General features: G+C 39.1%; 1 protein-coding gene across 2 annotated transcripts in view; it reads right to left on the bottom strand.

Annotated features, from left to right (window-relative positions):
* Nucleotides 1-21,374, bottom strand: part of glt1d1 (glycosyltransferase 1 domain containing 1) — a 99,058-nt gene that overhangs the window by 51,074 nt on the left and 26,610 nt on the right. Inside the window, exons 4-7 of one of the 2 annotated variants that reach the window (XM_072587402.1) lie at nt 20,671-20,722; nt 13,361-13,397; nt 9,209-9,238; nt 8,774-8,830 (exon numbers count right to left, since the gene is read on the bottom strand). In XM_072587402.1, the coding sequence (XP_072443503.1) occupies nt 8,774-8,830; nt 9,209-9,238; nt 13,361-13,397; nt 20,671-20,722 (176 nt within the window). The remainder of the gene's footprint in view (nt 1-8,773; nt 8,831-9,208; nt 9,239-13,360; nt 13,398-20,670; nt 20,723-21,374) is intronic. The other variant, XM_072587403.1, reaches the window with a different exon arrangement.

Below are 21,374 nucleotides of genomic sequence, written 5' to 3'. Positions count from 1 at the left end.
TACCTTTCTCCTCTCACCCTGAACCTATGCCCTCTAGTTCTGGACTCCCCTACCCCAGGGAAAAGACCTTGTCTGCTTATCCTAACCATGTCCCTTATGATTTATAAACCTCTATAAGGTCATCCCTCAGCCTCTGACACCCCAGGGAAAATAGCCCCAGCCTACTCAGCCTCTCCCTATTCCTCAAGTCATCCAACCCTGGCAACATCCTTGTAAAATCTTTTCTGAACCCTTTCAAGTATCACAACATCATTCTGAAAGGAAGGAGACCAGAACTGTATGCAATATTCCAAAAGCAGCCTAACCAATGTCTTGTACAGCCGCAACATGACCTCCCAACTCCTGTACTCAATACTCTGACCAGTAAAGGGAAACATACCAAAATGCCTTTTTCACTGTCCTATCTATGTGCGACTCTACTTTCAAGGAATGAACCTGCACTCTAAGGTCTCTTCGTTCATCGACACTCCCTAGGACCTTACCTTTAAGTGTATTAGACCTGCTCTGATTTGCCTTTTCAACATGCAGCACCTCACATTTATCTAAATTAAACACCATCTGCCACTCCTCAGCCTATTGACCATCTGATCAAGATCCCACTGTAATCTGAGGTAACCTTCTTCGCTGTTCACTACGCCTCCAAACTTACTAACTATATCTCCTATGTTCACATCCAAATCAGTTATATAGATGATGAAAAGCAGTAGACCCAGCACCGATCCTTGTGGCACTCCACTGGTCACAGGCCTCCAGTCTGAAAAACCACCCTCCACCACCACCTTCTGTCTTCTACATTTGAGCCAGTTCTGTATCCAAATGGCTAGCTCTCCCTGTATTCCATGAGGTCCAGCCTTGCCAACCAGCCTCCCATGAGGAACCTTGTCGAACACCTAACTGAAGTTCATATAGATCACGTCTACTGTTCTGCCCTCATCAATCCTCTTTGTTACTTCTTCAAAAAACTCAATCAGGTTTGTGAGACATGACCTCTCATGCACAAACATGTTGACTATCCCTAATTAGTCCTTGCCTTTCCAAATACATGTAAATCCTTTCCCTCAGGATTCCCTCCAACAACCTGCCCACCACCGTTGTCGGGCTTACTGGTCTATAAATACCTGGCATTTCCTTACCACCTTTCTTAAACAGTGGCATCATGTTAGCCGTCTTCCAGTCTTCTGGCACCTCACCTGTCACTATGAATGATACAAGTATTTCAGCAAGGGGCCCAGCAATCACTTCCCTGACTTCCCACAGAGTTCTAGGACTTAATGGTAAGGTTGTTTTGGTAACGGCAATGGGAGTATTGCTGAACAAAGAGACCTTGGAGTGCAGGTTCATAGCTCCTTGAAAGTAGAGTTGCAGTTAGATAGGATAGTGAAGAAGGCATTTGGTATGCTTTCCTTTATTGGTCAGAGTATTGAGTACAGGATCTGGGAGGTCATGTTGCGCCTGTACAGGACATTGATTAGGCCACTGTTGGAATATTGCATGCAATTCTGGTCTCCTTTCTATCGGAAAGTTGTTGTGAAACTTGCAAGGGTTCAGAAAAGATTTACAAGAATGTTGCCAGGGTTGGAGGATTTGAGTTACAGGGAGAGGCTGAACAGGCTGGGGCTGTTTTCCCTGGAGCTTAGGAGGCTGGGGGGTGACCTTATAGAGGTTTATAAAATTATGAGGGGCATGGATAGGTAAATAGGCAAAGTCTTTTCCCCGGGGTCAGAAAGTCCAGAACTAGAGGGTATAGGTTTAGGGTGAGAGGGGAAAGATATAAAAGAGACCTAAGGGGCAAACTTTTCACACAGCGGGTGGTACGGGTATAGAATGAGCTGTCAGAGGAAGTGATGGAGGCTGGTACAATTGCAACATTTAAGAGGCATTTGGATGGGTATATGAATAGGAAGGGTTTGGAGGTATATGGCCGGGTGCTGGCAGGTGGGACTAGATTGGGTTGGGATATCTGGTCGGCATGGACGGGTTGGACCGAAGGGTCTGTTTCCATGCTGTACATCTCTATGTCTCTATGATCTGATCGGGTCCTGGGGATTTATCCACTTTCATACTTTTCAAAACATCCAGCACCTCCTCCTCTGTAATATGGGAATTTTTCAAGCTGTCACCATTTATTTCCCCACATCCTATACCTCCTTCTCCACAGTTAACACTGATGCAAAATACTTGGTTAGTATCTCCCTCATCTCCTGGTGCTCCACACATAGCCTGCCTGGCTGATCTTTGAGGGGCCCTATTCTGTCCCTATTTACCCTTTTGTCCTTAATGTATTTGTAAAATCTGTTTGGATTCTCTTTAACCCTATTTACCAAAGCTATCTCATGTCCCCTTTTTTGCTCTCCTGATTTCCCTCTGAACTATACTCCGACTGCCTTTCTGCTCTTCTAAGGATTCACTCGATCTCTCCTGTGTATACCTGACAAATGCTTCCCTCTTTTTCTTAATCAAAACCTCTATTTCTCGAGTCATCCAGCATTCCCTATACCTACCAGCCTTTCCTGTCACCGTAAACAGAAAATACTGTCTCTGAACTCTCATTATCTCATTTCTGAAGGCTTCCCACTTTCCAGCTGTCCCTTTACCTGCGAACATTTGCACCTAATCAGCTTTTGAAAGCTCTTGCCCAATTCCCTCAAAATTGGCCTTTCTCCAATTTAGAACTTTCAACTTTTGAATCTGGTCTATCTTCTTCCATCTCTATTTTAAAACTAATAGTTTTACCCTCAGTCACCTGCCCTGCCTTATTTCCCCAACAGTAGGTCAAGTTTTACACTTTCTCTAGTAGGTACATCCACATACTGAATCAGGAAATTTTCTTGTACATACTTAACAAATTCCTCTCTGTCTAAACCCTTAACACTATGGCAGTCCCAGTCTATGTTTGGAAAGTTAAAATCCCCTACCATAACTACACTATTATTCTTATAGATATCTGAGATTTCCTTACAAATTTGTTTCTCAATTTCCCTCTATTAGGGGGTCTATAATACAATCACAATAAGGTGATCGTCCCTTTCTTATTTCTCTGTTCCACCCAAATAACTTCCCTGGATGCATTCCCAGGAATATCCTCCCTAACTACAGCAGTAATGCTGCCCCTTATCAAAAACACCAAAAATGCCAGTTATGTCCATCTCGGAGCCACATTTCTGTAATTAGTATGTTATCTCAGTTCAATGTTCCTAACCATGCCCTTTGTTCATCTGGCTTCCCTGTTAGGCCTCTTGCATTGAAGTAAATGCAGTTTAATTTATCAATCCTACCTTGTTCTCTGCTTTGTTCCTGCCTGTCCTGTCTGTGTAACTCACTCCCTTTCCCAACTGTACCAATCTCAAATTGATCTCTTTGCTCACTGTCTCCCTTGGTCCCACACCCGCACCCTGCTCCCCCCACCATCACCACCTCACCCGTTTAAATCCTCCTGAGCAGCCCTAGCAAATCTCCCTGCCAGTATATTAGTCCCCTTCCAATTCAGGTGCAATCCATCCTTCTCGTACAGGTTCACTTCTACCCCAGAAGAGATTCCAATGATCCAAAAATGTGAATCCTTCTCCCATACACAGCCCCTCAGCCACACATTCATCTGCTCTATTCTCTTATTCCTACCTTCCCTAGCTCATGGTACCGGGAGTAATCCAGATATTACTACCCTCGAAGATCTCCTTCTAAAATTTCTGCCTAACTTTCTATATTCTCCCTTCAGAATCTCTTTCTTTTCCCTTCCTATGTCTTTGGTTCCAACTCCTGCTGTGCTCTCTCCCCTTTGAGAACATTCTGCACCCTCTCTGAGACATCCTTGATCTTGGCACCAGGGAGGCAACACACCAGTCTGGTTTTTCGCTGCTAGCCACAGAAATGTCTGTGCCTCTGACTAGAGAGTCTCCTAACACATTCATTCGCTTGGACCCCTGATTACATTAGAGCTAGTCTCGATGCCAGAAATTTGGTTTTCGTGCTACATTCTCCTGAGAGTTCACCACACCCTATATTTTCCAAAATAGCATACTTGGTTTGAAATGGGGATAGCCACAGAAGATTCCTGCACTACCTGCCTCCCCCTCCTACCTTTCCTGGAGTTAACCAATCTGCCTGATTGTACCTGTGGCTTCTCTCCCTTCCTATAACTGCCATCCATCACACCCCCTAGCTCTTGTAAATTCCTCATTGCCTCTAACTGTCACTCCAATCGGTCCATGCAATATGATAGGATTTGCAACCAAATATATTAACTGCAGACATAATAATCAGTAACTTGGAAACTCTCCCTAAATTCCCACATCTGACAGAAAGAGCATATCACTCTATTAAAGGCCATTTTTGCTCCTTCTCAATCTACAGACCCAGAAAATAGCACTGTCTTTTTCCACTGGTCCAGGCGAACTGAGTACTTGTGGTTTATATTTTTATAGAATTTAATTAAGAGACAGGTTTCAATTAAACAGATAATCAAGAAAGACCCACTCTATTCAGTATTGTAGACTTACAGCAAGGTTACACTTTAAAAACCATGAACTTATCTGTTTCTGTGCTGGTTCCTCCATGGTCAGCTGTGAATTTCGCTGTTTGTTAATTTTTCCCAGACTCACTCCAATGTTCAGGGATGCATGAACTCAAACAGCAAAGGCAGTAACTGTGCAGATTCGCTGCTGTGTCAGCTAGCAGGTTTCTTTCTCTCTCTCCCTTCTGACCATGTGCTCGCTTTCTTTGTCTGCCTTTCCTCCTTTTAAAATGTCGCTGTTTTGACTTTTTTTTAGACTGAACATCCTGTCCTGTCTGTGTAACTCACTCCCTTTCCCAACTGTACCAATCTCAAATTGATCTCTTTGCTCACTGTCTCCCTTGGTCCCACACCCGCACCTTGTTCCCCCCACCATCACCACCTCACCCGTTTAAATCCTCCTGAGCAGCCCTAGCAAATTAGGGTTTTATAGGGTTTTAGGATTTTATAGATTTCTATGAGATCCCCCCCGCCCCTCATTCCTCTGAACTCCAGTAAACATAGTTCCAGCTGATCCAACCACTTTTCACACATTAGTCCTGGGAATACTTGACTGCTAATCAGGCTGAAGCTTTTAATATTAATTTTTTACTATAAATATTCTGTAGTTAAATTGTGCCATTTAATTCACTGAGAATTATTACAATAAGTTGTGATATTTATTATGATCAGAAGCGTTATACCATCTTTAATCATTATTCAGCTTATATTCTTATCCAAGATAGTATCATCTTAAGGACTAACTATTAAACTTTCATAAAAAAGTCACACTGATCATTCAACAAGAGAAACGGAAATGTGCATGTTTTCACAGTTTCGTTAGGCCTACAGCTTAGAAATGAATCCTTGAAAATAAAACATAAACTGCATATTACATGTAAAGGATTCATATATGTTAATGGCTGCCGACTGTTATAGGGTACAGATGAAGGACACCTCCTGCCCTGGACATTCAAAAGAGGAAATGGCAATGGAAGCCATGCCTTACAATACATACAAAATACTGCAATCAGTTTTAGATACATGATAATGGAGCAAGAAGAGTAAAATACATTGAAAGAAGGTATATTTATTAACCTTTCATTGTCAAAGTCACTGTTTTCAAAATAGAAACCTTCACTTAAAAGATTGCAAACAACATTACCAGCAATTTATTATTAGTATCTTGCCATGAGCTGCTTTTGTGAAAGCATCCTGCTTGTCATTTGCACAGTTTTTTTCTACTGAACACTACACAAAAACAAGTTAGATTAAGGGACGCTCTAAAAATGTTGCTCAAGGCAAAATTAAAAATAAAAACAATTCTGTTAACTACATTTCTCTTGATTTCTTAATATTTGTCTTTTTCTGTTTGGATCTTTTACCCATTGCTTTTTCTCTTGGTACTGTCCTTGTCACTCCATTTGCATCAAATACCTTGTCACATTAAGCCTCCTTGTATATGCTTTTTTTTGTCTTGTGTATCTAAAACCTGCTATGTTTCTCATCCTTGCTGATTTACTCAACTTATATTGCAAGGTCAAGAAAAATCGTAAAATGACTGTTATCAGATACTGGATCAAAGACTGAAAGAGGAATTTCTGGGAACTGCTACAGCATATATTGATGAAAACAATAGTTGGAACTTACGTTCTTGACAGGGATACAGTGATGGGTTTGGAAGAAAGAGAGCCACTGTGTGGTGTGAGCAATGGCAGGGAGTTAGCATACTTGGCTGCCTTGTCTGTATTGCTAAAATTGAGCACCAGGATCTGATGAGAATGTGTTACAATTAGGAAGTTTATAAGGTTATGCCTTCAGACTGTATCTTTTTGTTCATGGATTATAACATTTTGTGATTTTAAATTTAAGGTGAATGACAGGGTGGAGAAAGGTGATGACGGAATGGAGATGGTCGAGAATGTCAAGTTCCTAGGCGTGATGATCATAACAATCTGTCCTGGTCCACCCATGTTAATGCTATGGTCAAGAAAGTACAAACAACACCTCTCTCAGGAGGCTAAGGAAATTTGACATGTCCATAAAGACTCTTACCAAATGTTACAGATGTACCATCTACCCAGATGCATCATGGCTAGGTGTGGCAACTGCTCTGTCCAGGACTGTAGGAAACTACAGTGAGTTGTAGTCAGCCCAGTCCTTCACACAAACCAACCTTCAATTCATCAATACTTCTTGCTGCCTTGACAAGGCAGCCCACTGTCAAGTTCCCTTCCACTCTGATTATAACCTCTTCCTACCTTTTCCATTGCGCAGAAGATACAAAAGCTGAAACACACATACCAACAGATTCAAGAACAGTTCTTCCCCGCTGTTATCAGACTTCTGAATGGATCTCTCAAGTTTTAAATTTAATACTGATCTCACTCTTTTGCAGCTGTAATGTATTCTTCGCTCTATACTACTACCCTGATGCATTTTGTATGGTATGATCTGCCTGTACTGAATGCAAAACAAAACTTTTCACTGTACCTAGGTACAGGTGACAATCATAAATCAAATCAAGTCAAAAGGGGGTCATGTAAGCTGTTGTGCAGTCTTGTAAATATTGACTTGAGTGACTGGATTGCTGGGGATAAAAGAAAGGCTTGATTTGTTTTACTAAGAAGACAGTATGAGATATCTAGAGATAATATCAGCAGTATCTTGAGTTTATGGTGAATAAATCCTGAGTCTCCCAAAGTCCCATCAGGTGTTAAAGGTATCAGATTTTAAGCAGTTATGCTGTGATCTACCAGCTTACTTCTAGGATGGGGGGGGAATGAGATCAAAGGCAGCTACTTAGCATTTCAACCTGAATGGAAATCGAAATGTGTTTCATGTTGCCATCGGGAAGAAAGGATAGGAAACTATTTTTGGTATGAGTTTACAGGCTTCCCTACAAATCGATGACCATCACAGACAGTAGTTTCGTTTAGAATGGTCTGTAGGCATCTAACAGACAGAGACCAAGTAATGGACGCATCCAGTTCTGCAGTACAAGCAGAGAAAATGCTGACTTTGTTGTTCATCTCTCAGAACATGGTTGTAGCTTATGCTCAGAACGATGTGACTGAATTTGTGAAGATTTAAGAGTGAGGTGGAAGATTCGCCTAGGTTTGGCTAGTGGGAAGGAATCTGCAGTTTGGCACTCTTTGTGAAAGTCAGCGGTGGAATCAAAAGCTGTACTGCTGGGATTGTTTGTTATAAAGGCTGTAATTCTATAGAAAGTGTGATGTATCTAAAGGAGAATGTTCCGTTCTGTAATTGAAAGTATAAATTGCTGACAAAAAGAAATTGCGTTCAGTTATGAGCATTTTTAGACATTTATTATGATAAAAGTTTTAAGGCATGAAATCTTGCTCTGTCATTCTTTCTGCTAATAACTAGAAGTTTGAATTTATTTTTTAAAAGCTATCCTTCACTAAGAATTGATGTGATTATCTAATTTGTGATCAATATGGACTGATAACCAATGTCTTTAAATTTCTACAATTGCGACACGCATCAGAAGGCAAAAATACAATGTAATCCATTTTTAGTTGGTCATAGAGTCACAGAGTTATACAGCACAGAAACAGACCCTTTGGCCTAAATTGTCCATGTCGACCATGTTTCCCCAGACTAAACTAGTCCCATTTATCCCCTAACCATTTCCTATTGATGCAGCTGTCCAAACGCCTTTTAAATTGAAAATTGTACCTGCATCCACCACTTCTTCTGGCAGTTTATTCCACATATGAACCACCCTCTGTGTGAAAAAGTTGTCCCTCAGGTCCCTTCTAAGTTTTTCTCCTCTCATCTTCAAAATACACCCCCCTAGTTTCAAACTCACTCTCCCTAGGGGGAAAAAAATCTTTGCTCTTCACCTTCTCTATGTCCTTCATGATTTTATAATCCTCTATAAGGTCACCCCTCAACCTCCTACGCTCCAGGGAAAAAAATCCCGGCCATCCAGCCTCTCCTTATAACTCAAACCCTCCAGTCTCAGTAAAATCGTTGTAAATCTTTTTTGAACCTTCTCCAATTCAATAATATCCTTAAGGCCTATAAAATCTTAATGGACCATACAAAGCATTCTTAATTTTTCTCTTGGCTGAAAACTCACAACCAAGTAACAAAGTACTCCATCCCATTTTGTTTGTAGTAAAACCTTCACAGTATTATCATTAAAAATCAGAGCTTCCAAGATAATATTAGGCAAGACAATTTAAATTTGTACTATTTATATATTTCAAATAAAAAAAGATAGGTTCTGATGAATTCAACATAAATAAGTCATACCTGAATCTTGGAGAAATTCATTCCAATTAAAGTTTGTGCAAGGCTTGGTTACAACGGCTGGAGTCCATTTGAAGTAAAAATGGGGCAAAAAGAATATAAGAACAAATAAACAAACATTGTAACATTTCACTAATTTCCTATTAATCACATCCCTTTCCTAACTTGAATGGATCTTCTTACAAAATTCAGAAAATTATTCCTTTGTGAATACTTTTACTACTACCTGTTGAATGTTTGGGATGAAAACTAATTAACAAAATAAGTTAATCTGATGATTGGGATAATTTTATAATGACAGGTTTTGAAATTTGGAGACCCTCTCTTGCATTGCCAGATATGATTACAAGCTGGCAGGACTGTATAGGGACTCCACCTCTCATCAATAATAAACTGCAAATAGTGGCAATAATGGCACCATAACCAAGGATATCATACCTTCCTGACGGGAGGAGAAAACAGCATAGGCTGTGGGCAAAAAGGGAAAAAGTAACTGCATAAGGAAAAGGGAAAGGGCCGTTTTTAAAACAGAACTAATAACATGCTGACTTATTTTTACAATGCAAGAATCTACTAAAAGGATGAACAGAACCTAAACAGATAACCTCGCATTTTAAGACTGGAGCCATCATGGATATTCAGATACAGACAACAATCTGACATAATATTGGGAAAACTGTACTTAATGATACAGTACAGAGTGCTTGGTTGAATTTCCAACATATGCTTTCTGGCGGAGGAAATTTCCTGATAGGATACTTTGAAATTTTTTTTACAATCCTAACAAAGAATATTCAATTGAAATGATTAAATGAGTAATTTCTTTTATGAGTTGAGAGTGTGTTGCTGGAAAAGCACAGCAGGTCAGGCAGCATCCAAAGAGCAGGGAAATCGACATCTCGGGCCAACTCTGAAAACTCCAGCATCTGCAGACCTCACTGTCTCCTAATTTGTTTTATGACATAGGGTCATCAATTAACCTTATCAAAACATACAAGATTCTTCCGGGCTTGACAGAGTAGAATCTGAAGGCAAAGTAAGGGGTCACCCATTTAAGATAGAGATGAGGATGAATTTATTTCTGAGAGGGTAGTGATTCTGTAGAATTTCTTACCGCATAAGGCTGTCAAGGCTAGACAGTTAGTCTATTCAAGACTAAGATAGACCAACTTTTAATTAGTAAGGGAATCAAGAGACTTGATGATAAGGCAGGAAAGTGGAGTTGAGGATTATCAGTTCACCTGTGATCTCATTGAATGACAGGGCAGACTTGATGGACTGAACGGCAGGGGATTCAGTGATGGTAATGCAATTGACTGTAATGCAAGAAAGATGGTAAGATTTTCTCTTGTTGGAGATGTAATTGACTGACATTTGTGTGCAAAATTTAACTTGTCACTTGTCAGCCCGAATCTGGATATTGTCCAAGTCTTGCTGTGCATGGACATGGGCTGCTTCATTGTGTGAGAAGTTGCGAATGGTTCTGAACGTCATGCAACCATCGGCGAACATCTCACTTCTGACCTTATGATATGACAGTAATGATGCAGCTGAAGCTGTCTGGGTCTAAGACACTGAGGAACTCCTGCAATGATGTTTCACAACTGAGATGAATAGGTTCGAACAACTACAATCTTCCATGTATGACTCGAACTCCCAGTAGGAGAATTTTGCCTCTTGTTCCCAATGTCTTCGGTTTTGCTATGGCCTGTTGATGCCACACTCAGTCAAATGTGGCTTTGATTCAAGAGCAGACCATCTCACTTCGCCTCTTGAGTTCAGCTCCTTTTTTCCCATACTTGGAGCAAGGCTGTAGTGAGGTCAGGAGTTGAATGGCCCTGGGGGAACTTAAATCAAACTTCAATGAACAAATAATAGTTAAATAACTGCTGCTTGACAGCATGTCAATTGCCTCTTCATTTACTTTGCTGACGATCTAGAGTAGATAGATATGGCAGTGATTGGATTTGTCCTGCTTTTTGTGGACAGGACATACCTGTGCGACTTTCTACACTACTGTATAGATGCCAGTACTGTACTAGAACAGATTGGCTAGTGACAGGCTATTTCTGGAGCACAGGTCTTCAGTACTATTGCTGGAATGTTTTCAGGCCTTTAGCATCTAGTGCCTTCTGCCATTTCTTGATATCATTTGGAGTAAATCAATTCAACTGAAGACTGGCATCTATAATAATGGGAACCGTAAAAGGAGGCAAAGTTGGAGCATCAGAGTTAAAAGACAATTACAAATGCTCAGCTTTGTCTTTTGCACTGATGTGCTGGGCCTCCCCATTGTTGAAGATCGAGATATTTCAGGAGTCTCTTTGTCCTGTTGGTTGTTTAATTATTTACTACAATTCACAACTTAATGTGGCAGGACTGCAGGGTTTAGATCTAATCTATTGATTTTTGAATCAGTTAGCAGTGTCTATTGCATTCTGCTATGGTGTTAACATGCAAGGTGTCCTAAGTTGGAACTTCAGGCTTCATACCTCATTTATAAATATGCCTGGTACACTCCTGGCACGGATTTCTTGCACTTTCAACTGATTCATCAATTTGGTAATATTGATTAAGTGAGGGATAAGCAAAGCTAAGATTATGGTGAAATACAATTCTGCTGCTGTTGATGGCCCAGAGGGTCATTTGGCCGCCCAGTTTGATCACTTGATCTGTTTGAAACCTACCCTGTTTATCACAGTGGCAGTGTCACACGACATGATGGATGGTATCCTCCATGTGAAGATAGGTTTCCTTTGTGACCAATTTTCTTTACCCTATCCCAGCACTTCTATATGTCATTAAGAATCTATGATGAGAGGTGCAGATGGCCTCTGTAATATTTTACCATAGATCACAGAATACTATTGAAAAGCCTTTAAAAAATGTGAGTTGACATATGTGTAGCATACAATGTGAATTGATGTTAATATAGGTGGTCACAAGTTTCAAATGTGATAAAGCCTAACACCTGTAATTTATATTAATGTGACACATACATTGAATGAATTAATTCAACAATGATACCATTAACCACAATCAAATCATTTTAAAATCTGTTTCATCCATAATAGCAACATAACAAATTGGGAACTAGTTTTTTTGCTGCTATCTGATGGTAAATTGCTGGAAACTGATAAAATTTGCATTATCAGCTTTTGGTAGTCTCTGAGCAATCTTGGTATTCTACCACAACACATAAAGCAGCTACACCAACTAGCTGCTGCTCATCAATGTTTGCTGAGTTCTGGGTTTGATTGGATCCACTGAAGTGCACACATATTGACTGCATTCCTGGTGACACTGTAATCATCCTGAAGTTTTTTAAGGACCCATTTCAATATATGCTTTTCAAAATTAAGCCAGGGGCTGGTTGCTGTTCTCCTGGCGCATATGGTTTGGGGCATCTTCCTCAGGGTGAATACAATCTTCTTCGATTCACGAGCCAGTTCTTTCCGGTACCGAATTCCTTCTTTGCAGCCATTATTTTATGTGCTAGCAAAAGCTACAACTTTCAAACCAGCTTTGTCTTTCATTGTTTTTGCCGGATCATCCATTTTTGACCTTGTTTGCCAAGCTCTCTGTGAGCATGTCTTCAAATCCTATATATCTTCTAGACAACATGGCCCACTGCTGAGTATAGGATGTAATACGAGATTTGGCACCAAAATATTTAAGAGTCTTAAACGCTTGGTTGACTTATATGCTGTTATCAAAGGTATGAATTTCTTTGGATAGACAACAACTCAGGGATACTTTATCATAGAGAAATATTTTCCAGAAAAAATAAAGATATATCTCAACTACAATGTATACATTAATCAAATGGCATCTGCAGGTACATAAGCAGTCAGGGGCATTACACATTTAGCTCAAGGGCTTGAGCATCAGGCACGTAAAGACTTTTGATCTAAATGAAAATGTAGCACAAATCTGGGAAGTTACATCCTATTTTGTTTTTTTTCTATCCATTCATAAATGTAGTGGCATGACGCTGCAAAATTTATTTTTATTCTAATTACCAAGATCTTCAAGTCGAATCCATTCAAAAATGACATATAACACCATTAATGCTTTAGCTACTGCACCCCAAAGGCATGCCATTTGTACTTACTGTACTCGTCCAGTCGTCATAGGGAAGTACAAGCAAGTCACATCATAGTGGTACATTTAAGTGAAGAAATTATATAGACAGACTGCTAGAAAAGTACCGCAGCTGGTTTTATTGCTAACCAAATGTAATCACATTTAATTTCTCAAATGTTTTGACAATATTTGACAGGTTTTTATGATATGTAATTTTAAGTTCACTACAAATCACAAAACTGAACACTGATTTCTGGCTCTCACTGAATGTATGTTTGAGACAGTGAATGGTATTTTGTTTGTGTAGGTCTATGAAAAACATGCAAAGTAATTAATGCAATAAAGCTTCACATACTTATATTGTGGATAAAAATTCCCAATTTAAAAAGTTTCAACAAAATATTGCTGCAAATTCATGCAAAAGCAAATAATAAACAATAAAATTCATAACACCATGCTGAAAAGGCTACTGACTCTGTCAGTGAAACAGTCTGCACACCTTACCTTGAGGTTGCACATGAATCTTACTGCTAGCAAATGGCTTGAAAAGAAGAAATAAAATACAGGATGAATAATATTTAATATATATAATATTAAATATATAATAATATTTAATATATATATATGTACATGGATATTTGTATACAACATGTCAAATGAGTTTTTATTCATCTCCCACTCTAAAATAGGATATAATACATGTAAAAGATTACAATTAAGCTTGTTTAGAACTTTGGGAGATGCAGTAAAATAATTACATGACTAAATTTTACTTGAAGCATGCTCAATCTTTTTCAGGTTTAAAGAACTACCTTTACTCCAGTAGTTTACATTTGAATCAAATTATCTGAACTAGCCTTAATTACTCATTTACATTCTCAACTTCAAAACCCTCCAGGGTACACTGAATAATCATATCTTTAAAAATGTGTCCCCAAACATACATTTCACTACTGCAGCAGCTAAGAGAAAATATTATAGCTTAAAATCTTAACGTTAGAGTTAATAATTGCTGAGAAATAGTTTTAACTAACATTCTATAAATTTGTTTTACTGAAAACCCTTCAGAGTCGAGAGTGTGGTGCTGGAAACGCACAGGTCAGGCAACATCTAAGGAGCAGGAAAATTAATGTTTTGGGCATAAGCCCTTCATCAGGAATGAGGCTTGTGGGCCAGGGGGGCTGAAAGATAAATGGGAGGGGGGTGGTGCTGGGGGTAAGGTAGCTGAGAATGCAATAGGTAGATGAAGGTGGAGGAGAAGATGATAGGTCGGAGAGGAGGGTGGAGCAGATAGATGGGAAAGACACTCCAGCATCTGTAGTCCTCACTTCCTCCTAGTTGAAAACCCTTCAGTAATCTATCATACCAAATGTCTGTTATCAATAGAAATATCTTTTGACCCACTTTTCCATTCTTACCCCTCCATTTCTAATGAAATTCAACTCCAGAAGCAAAGGCCACCTTTGATATCTCACCAAAATGGCTATTTTTCAACTGAGAAAGCAAGAGATGACACCTACTCTAATGTGGAATCTATTACGTTTAGATTCCATCTTTCCCTCAAATAACCTTCTGTTTAGTAATAACATAAAGGTGACAGACCTTTTTTATGCTAACTTTGGATGGGGTGGGAATGACGTCAGGTTAATAGCTAATTAAACAAAAGTAAGATACTGAGGATGCTAGTTATCAGAAATAAAATGAGAAAATACTAATGTATTCAGTAGGTCTGGTGGTAGAGGAGACAGAAATAGACGCTTGATCTGAAGCATTTACTCTGTGTTCATAGTTGCAATTAGGCAGCTGAGTATTTTCAACATTTCCTTTTGTATTCCCGGGCTGAGATCAGTCAAATTACCAGAAATCAGGTTTTAAACTTGCATTGTTTATTATTGAAAGATGTAATGGCCTGGACTTTCTGCTGACCAGTCATCATTATCCCAGAGTAAATGGGAGTTGTGCATCACCATCAAAGCACGAACCAAAGGACATGTCCTGGAAATTGTACTTTGTACTTTCTGTTGGGGAATCAGTGTTCATCTGGAAGGTACTCAATGTATTTAAGTAAAGTAGTTACTCAGACAAAAGTAACTGCACCCAACCATCGCCCTGCAGCAGGACCCAACCCAAACTCCACTGTACTGTCCTGACCAACACCAACTCCCATACCTCCAAACACCATCAACACCAACAGCACAACCTGTGTACCTGAACCCCTGCTGACTGCTATGAAAAAAGATTGTGGTTTGCCTGCCTCTGACATGTCTGTGAGAATGGTCAGAATGGAAGTATGATTGGAATCTCCTCCCAGAAATGTGACGCTCCCTCCTTTCAGAAAAAAAGGGCCAGAGTGGCAATCTGTATGGAAAACCTGCCCGCTTTCTTTACCAGCCAAGTTTTTGAGGAAGTTACTTTATAATGGTAATTTGATTTTCTGATGTTAATTGGTAACAATTAATAACAGAGAGCTATACTTGTGACTTTAAAGAAGATTGGTATGAAATGGTTAAGTGAAATACAACGGTTCACTGAACTGATAATCAGAATTACTTGCTTTCGAATCATCTGTGGAACATCCAGTTAGTACAGACTATCATAATGCGATAGTTTTGTTAGTAGATAAGGAATTCAGATGACTGAACTATGAGCTCAAATCCCACTAGAGAAGTTATGGAATGTAAACTCTGTAACATAAATACTTTTGAAATAAAAATATCGTATCAGCAATGTTGACCATGAATATACTGAATATACAGTTGTACGCATCTATTTGGTTTATCAATATCTTTTAGGAAAGCAAATCTTTTGTCATTACTCAATCTGATCTCTATGTGCCTTCATCCCCACACTCTAGACCAGGGGTGGGCAATTAATTCTTCCAAGGGACCAAATGAGAAACCCGAGCTGTGTTGGAGGGCCGAACCAACAATAAATTGAACATAATTCTGCTCAGTACTAATTTTCTCCCATTGTAAAAAGTACTAAATTATATAGTTTTGTACTGAAACTTATAATCAAAAGAATAAGGATATTCTGTTAGAATAAAGATATGAAATTGTGGAGTAGGTCAAATATGTAGAAGAAATAAACAGTAAAAACAATAATTTCAGTATTTCATTTTATTTTTAACATGTTAATCTCACAAACCAATAATGAAATGTTGTTTCATTATTGTTCAGTATTACAAACAACAAACAATTCTATACAAAAAGCAATAAGTGCTTTTGATGTTTTCCAGTTCATTTTATTTGTTTAGTGAGAAATATCCAGTCTGTTTTGGGCTTGAACAAGTGACTGAAACCTGGTTGAATGTCTGAGGTGGATATGCGAAGGACAGTTGTGAGGTGATCATCAGTGAAAGAGGATCGGGATTTGGATTTGTTGAACTTCATTACTGAGAATGTCTGTTCACATATATAGGTAGATCCAAAGAGGACTAGAATCTTCTGAGCATGCCTCCTCATGTTTGGAAAGTTCTCCTCTTTGAGGGAAGAGTAAAAATCAAGCAGTGAGACTGACCTAAAGTACTCTGCCAGAAGTGTGTCAGACTGCAGGTCGATGAGTTCAAGCTGAACATCACTAGGTGCATTCTCCACATTGCATGTAAATGGGGAAAAAAACCATGTGCATTTCATTCTCAACCGTTTTAAAGTCTTGAAATCACCGTGAAAATTCACCATGCAGAGCTTCTAACATAGATGAGTACCTGTGGAGGTGATCAGCTGAAGGTGAAAAGTTCAGTGTTGGCAAGTAGGTGAGAATGTTGTCCTCCATTTGGCTTGACAGAAACTGCAACTTTCTCATAAAAGCCTTCACAATGTTGTACAATTCATGCACAAAAAGGCTCTTGCACTGCAGTTTCACATTTAGTTCATTCATAAGTGCAGTCACATCAACAGCAAAACCAAGGTCTGCAATCCGGTCTGCATCTGAAAGCTGTGGAATGCCATTCCATTTCTTCACACAGAAATTTTGAATCGCTTCTCTCAGGTCCCATACACTTTTCAGCATTTTGCCCAGGCTGAGCCCCCTGCCAGCTGTGTGGTAGCATATGTCACGATATTCAGTCTCACTTTCCTCCAAAAGTGCAACAAACTGCCTGTGATTCAAAGCTCTTGCCCTGATGAAGTTAACTATTTTAGTTACAACATCAACCACATGGTTAATTTTTAACACCGACTTACACAACACTTCCTGATGTATAATACAATGCAAAAATTCCAATTTCTGTTCAGGGTTAATTCCTGTCATTTTATCCTGCATTCTCTTTAAGAGTCCAACATTTGTTCCCGTTAGATTTGGACAACCATCCATTGTCACACCCACCAGCTTGTCCCATTTTAGTTCCAATGTGTCCAAACATGCATTTACCTCCGTGAACAAATCATTACCAGTTGTTGTTCATTTCATTGACTACATGGCTGCCAGCTCCTCCGTGATTTTAAAGTCCGTAGTTGTCCCACACACGAAGATGAGTAGCTCGGCTATGTCACGTATGTCGCAGTTCTCATCCATAGTCAAGGAAAAAAAGTCAAAGTTGACCGCTCTGTGCTGCAGGTGAAGCTCCAGATTTCTCGCAATGTCCCCAATCCTTCTCATTACAGTGCGTCGGCAGAGGGGCATATTCTCAAATGCCTCCTTTTTCTCCGGGCATATCAATTCTGCACAGTTCAACAAACACTCCTTAATAAACTCTCCATCAGAAAATGGTTTACTGTTTCTGGCGATTTTGTGGGATATGACATAACTTGTCTTGGCGTAAGCTAACATGTTGAGGGCTAGCCAGCGAGCATCACTTTTAGCTGTTCACGTACGCACATACACGCGCATGTGCATCCATATGTAAATAAAAAATGTATCCTTTTCAAAACAAAGCAACACAGTTGTATTGCGTGCATGACATAAGTACATTTTCATTTATGTTCTAATTTAAGATTGACCTCATGCGGGCCGGACAGGATATGGCCCGCGGGCTGTAAAATGCACAGTTCTGTTCTAGACTAATATCATTTGACTTAACTGGCTAGTATCTAGCAGGTCACTCTAGTAGTGTTGATTGTTACAGAAGAGTCTAAAAAGAACAAACTCGAATGGACAACTCAACATAATCATCAGCACCAGAAACGACAAAGACACAACCAAACTACGTGATCCCACAAAGTCCTCTTCAAATATTTATGTCAAAATTAAGACAGCTATTTCATAGACAAGTCAAGCAACAGCCTAATGTATAAGTACTATCTAATAAAACATCCTAAACTGCTTCATCACCATTTCCAGGTATACCTGTTGTCATGGTAGGTCAGACCAACAAAGACCAACACTTTGGGATACATTCAGGATTGACTGGCCTTTTCCAGTATAGCCACAATAGCATTTAGCTAGTAATTTGGAAAATCGTTCAGGTTTGCCTTGTCCAAAAAAAGCAAGACAAATCCAATCCATTCCAATACTGACCATCAGTTTGCTCTCAATTATCAAAGTGATGCAAGGGCTTTTAATAATGCTAGCAAACAGCACTTTCAAATCATCTACTGATCAAACCTTAGTTTCAAAATGGGCAAATTCACTTCTGGACCTGATTACAGCTTTGATGCAAACAAAGTTACACGCTCAAGTGCAGATGTGAGGTGACAATGACAGCCTTTAATATCAAGGTGGTATTTGACTGAACACGGCATGAAGCAGTTGAACATTGAAGACTGAAGTCAATGTGCTCCAGAGGAAAACTTTCACTAGTTGGAATCATAACTAGTACAAAGGAAAATGGATGTGAGTGTTTGAAGTTAATTATATCAACCACAGGACATCAGCAAGGAATTCCTCAGAGTTAGTCCCCATGTCAAAGCATCTTTAGCTGCTTTGTCAGTGACTTTCATGATCATAAAGTCAGAAGTGGGAATATTTGCTAACAGCTGCAGTGTTCAGTTCCATTTGTAACCTTTCTGATAATGAAGCAGTCTGTGCCTGTATACAGCAAGACCTGGACAATGTTATTTTTTAAATATTTCTGGTATTGGTCCTGGCATGAACTCCTGCATTCCTCAATGATTCAAGTTTGGTTTGATGGTTTGATGGCAATGGCAGAGTGAGAAATATCCAGGCATTAGATTGCAGTTGGTGGTTAAATACATTTCTGCTGTGCTGTTGATTGCCAAAACCTCATGGATAGATGCCCAGATTTAAGCAGCTCATTCTGTTCTGAATCTATACATTTAGCATGACTGTAGTGCCACACAACATGATGGATGTTATCCTTAATGTGAAGACAGGTCTTTGTCTCCACTATCAATACTGTCAAGGACAAGGACACCTCAGACAGGTAGATTAGAAATGATGAAGCCAAGGCAAAAGTGAGGACTGCAGATGCTGGAGATAACAGTCAAGAGTGTGGTGCTGGAAAAGCACAGCAGGTCAGGTAGCAAACGAGAAGTAAGAACATCGACTTTTCGGGCAAAAGTGTTTCATCGGAAATGATGGAAGCCGAGTAGACTTTACTCATTTGTTGGTTGCCCACATGCCCAGTTTGGTAATTATGGCTGTCAATTCCTGGCCAGCTAGGGCAGTAATGGCCTCAAGCCATGCCTGATTACAGACAATGAAGTCTACCATAAAACATGCCTGCTGTGCTCATGCTATTATCAGTGTTTCTTCTAAGTGGTGTTCATGCAGAGAAGCAATGAATTCAACAATTCTACCAACAGGTCAGCTGTTCCCATATTTTGTGCTCGAGAGATGGTTATTGCCTATGATTATTTATTCCTTGGTGTGGGGCGGGCGGGGGGGCAGCTCTTGACAGTGAAAAATATATCATTAGTTGGAAAGAATGTGTTTAATTTTCTGATTTCCGATCTTTTAGTGCACAATAGCTTCAGCCATGGTGATTCTTAGATGTTGAAACAGAACACAAATGAAGATTTTCTGAAAAGAGAACTATGTATTCTTAAAATAAAATTGGAAAACTGACCTTGATAATCAGTATGTATGGATTCTGTTTACTTATTGTGAAATGGAAATGAACATCATATATGCTGAAACCTTCACTGCAGTGCCCTGCTATAAATACACAGATCACATTCACGCTATTGTTTTTGTTATATTATAGCCATATTACTTACTCCTGTTTCTAAAGAACTGCAAAAATAAAACTGAAATTCTGCATAAATAAGCAGAATAAAATATTTACTCTAGTTCCGTGAAACATTAATATTAATGCTGAAGCTTCTATTCCACCCATTAACTGGAATGACTACTATAAATACAAATAACAGCAAATCTAAAAGACCACTTAAACTGGAAAAAAAATATAACTAACAGGAATCAGTGAGTTAATAGTCATGTTTGTTTGGCAAAGTCTTCAGACTTCATAACATATTGACAAGGAGAATATTGTAAGTCTGTGGAAGCATTGGCAAAATGATTTTAAAATGGCTCCTGTTTCTTGTTGTTGAAGGCATGGGAAAAAAATCAGCACCTTTTTGGCTTTCGATCGTTACCTCTTCGGCCTTGCAAGTGGTCATCAAGTCAGGATGGATTATAATGCCCTAAAGTTAAATAATCTGTTGAAACCCAGCTTTTGGCCTCAAACATCAAAACCAGGAGGAGGTGTCTACAATTGCTTATGGAGGTCACGCTCAGCAGGATTCAATGCAGAAAGGCACCAGGAAAAGATGCATTTGTTCACAAAAATGACAAAACAATTAGCTATTGAAGCTCCCTTTCTGCAAACAGTTCAAATTAAAAACCAACAATGAAAATATATGCAGATCTTGGTTATATGTGTTAGACAAAGCAAAGATAATATGAAGACATACCCAATGCACCTCTGCTGTTTTCTTCAATTGGTCTGTGAAAGCCACCAGAAACCTGACAATTAAGGAAGTTTTCAGAGAAAGAACATTACAAAGGATTCACAAAAGCATCATGTCAACATTTTGCACCAAATGGATGTTAGAAATTATAAGAAGTAACACCTCAAAAAATGAGAAAACAGATAGGAAATTTAATTTAAAAAATTGCAGTGCTACAGACAGCTTCAGGGGTTATCTTTAATAAAATCCAAATTATATTTGGCTCTCCAGGCAACTGTACTAAACAAAAGTGGCTGAAGGAATTTCAACTGCAATAGTGTAAATCTGCTGAGAATGATGCTATTTAATCAAAGTGTATGCTGAGCACAAAACTACACTAATAAGCCTCCAGTCATAATACAAATGACTTTCTAGAGAACTTAACCAAGATATCCATCACATAACCAGGGGATGTCAATAGGAAGACACAAAGATAGATACTACCCATGATGTACTAAGCCTTTGATAGCTTTTGTTAAACCAGGCTAATTATTCCAATGGTTCTAAGTCCCATCAAGCAGATCATGATTTTTTCAAAAAATAATTACTATTTCCAATAGTAGTTTGATGAGACTCGTAACTCAATATCATATGCATTCACAGTAAAGCACAGAATTGCTGCTGCAGAAACAGTATTGGAAAAATAAGATTCAACATTTTTCATATCT

This window comes from Chiloscyllium punctatum, chromosome 17 (assembly GCF_047496795.1).
Source record: "Chiloscyllium punctatum isolate Juve2018m chromosome 17, sChiPun1.3, whole genome shotgun sequence".
Classification (NCBI taxonomy): domain Eukaryota; kingdom Metazoa; phylum Chordata; class Chondrichthyes; order Orectolobiformes; family Hemiscylliidae; genus Chiloscyllium; species Chiloscyllium punctatum.
This window is presented reverse-complemented; position numbering and strand designations above follow the sequence as displayed.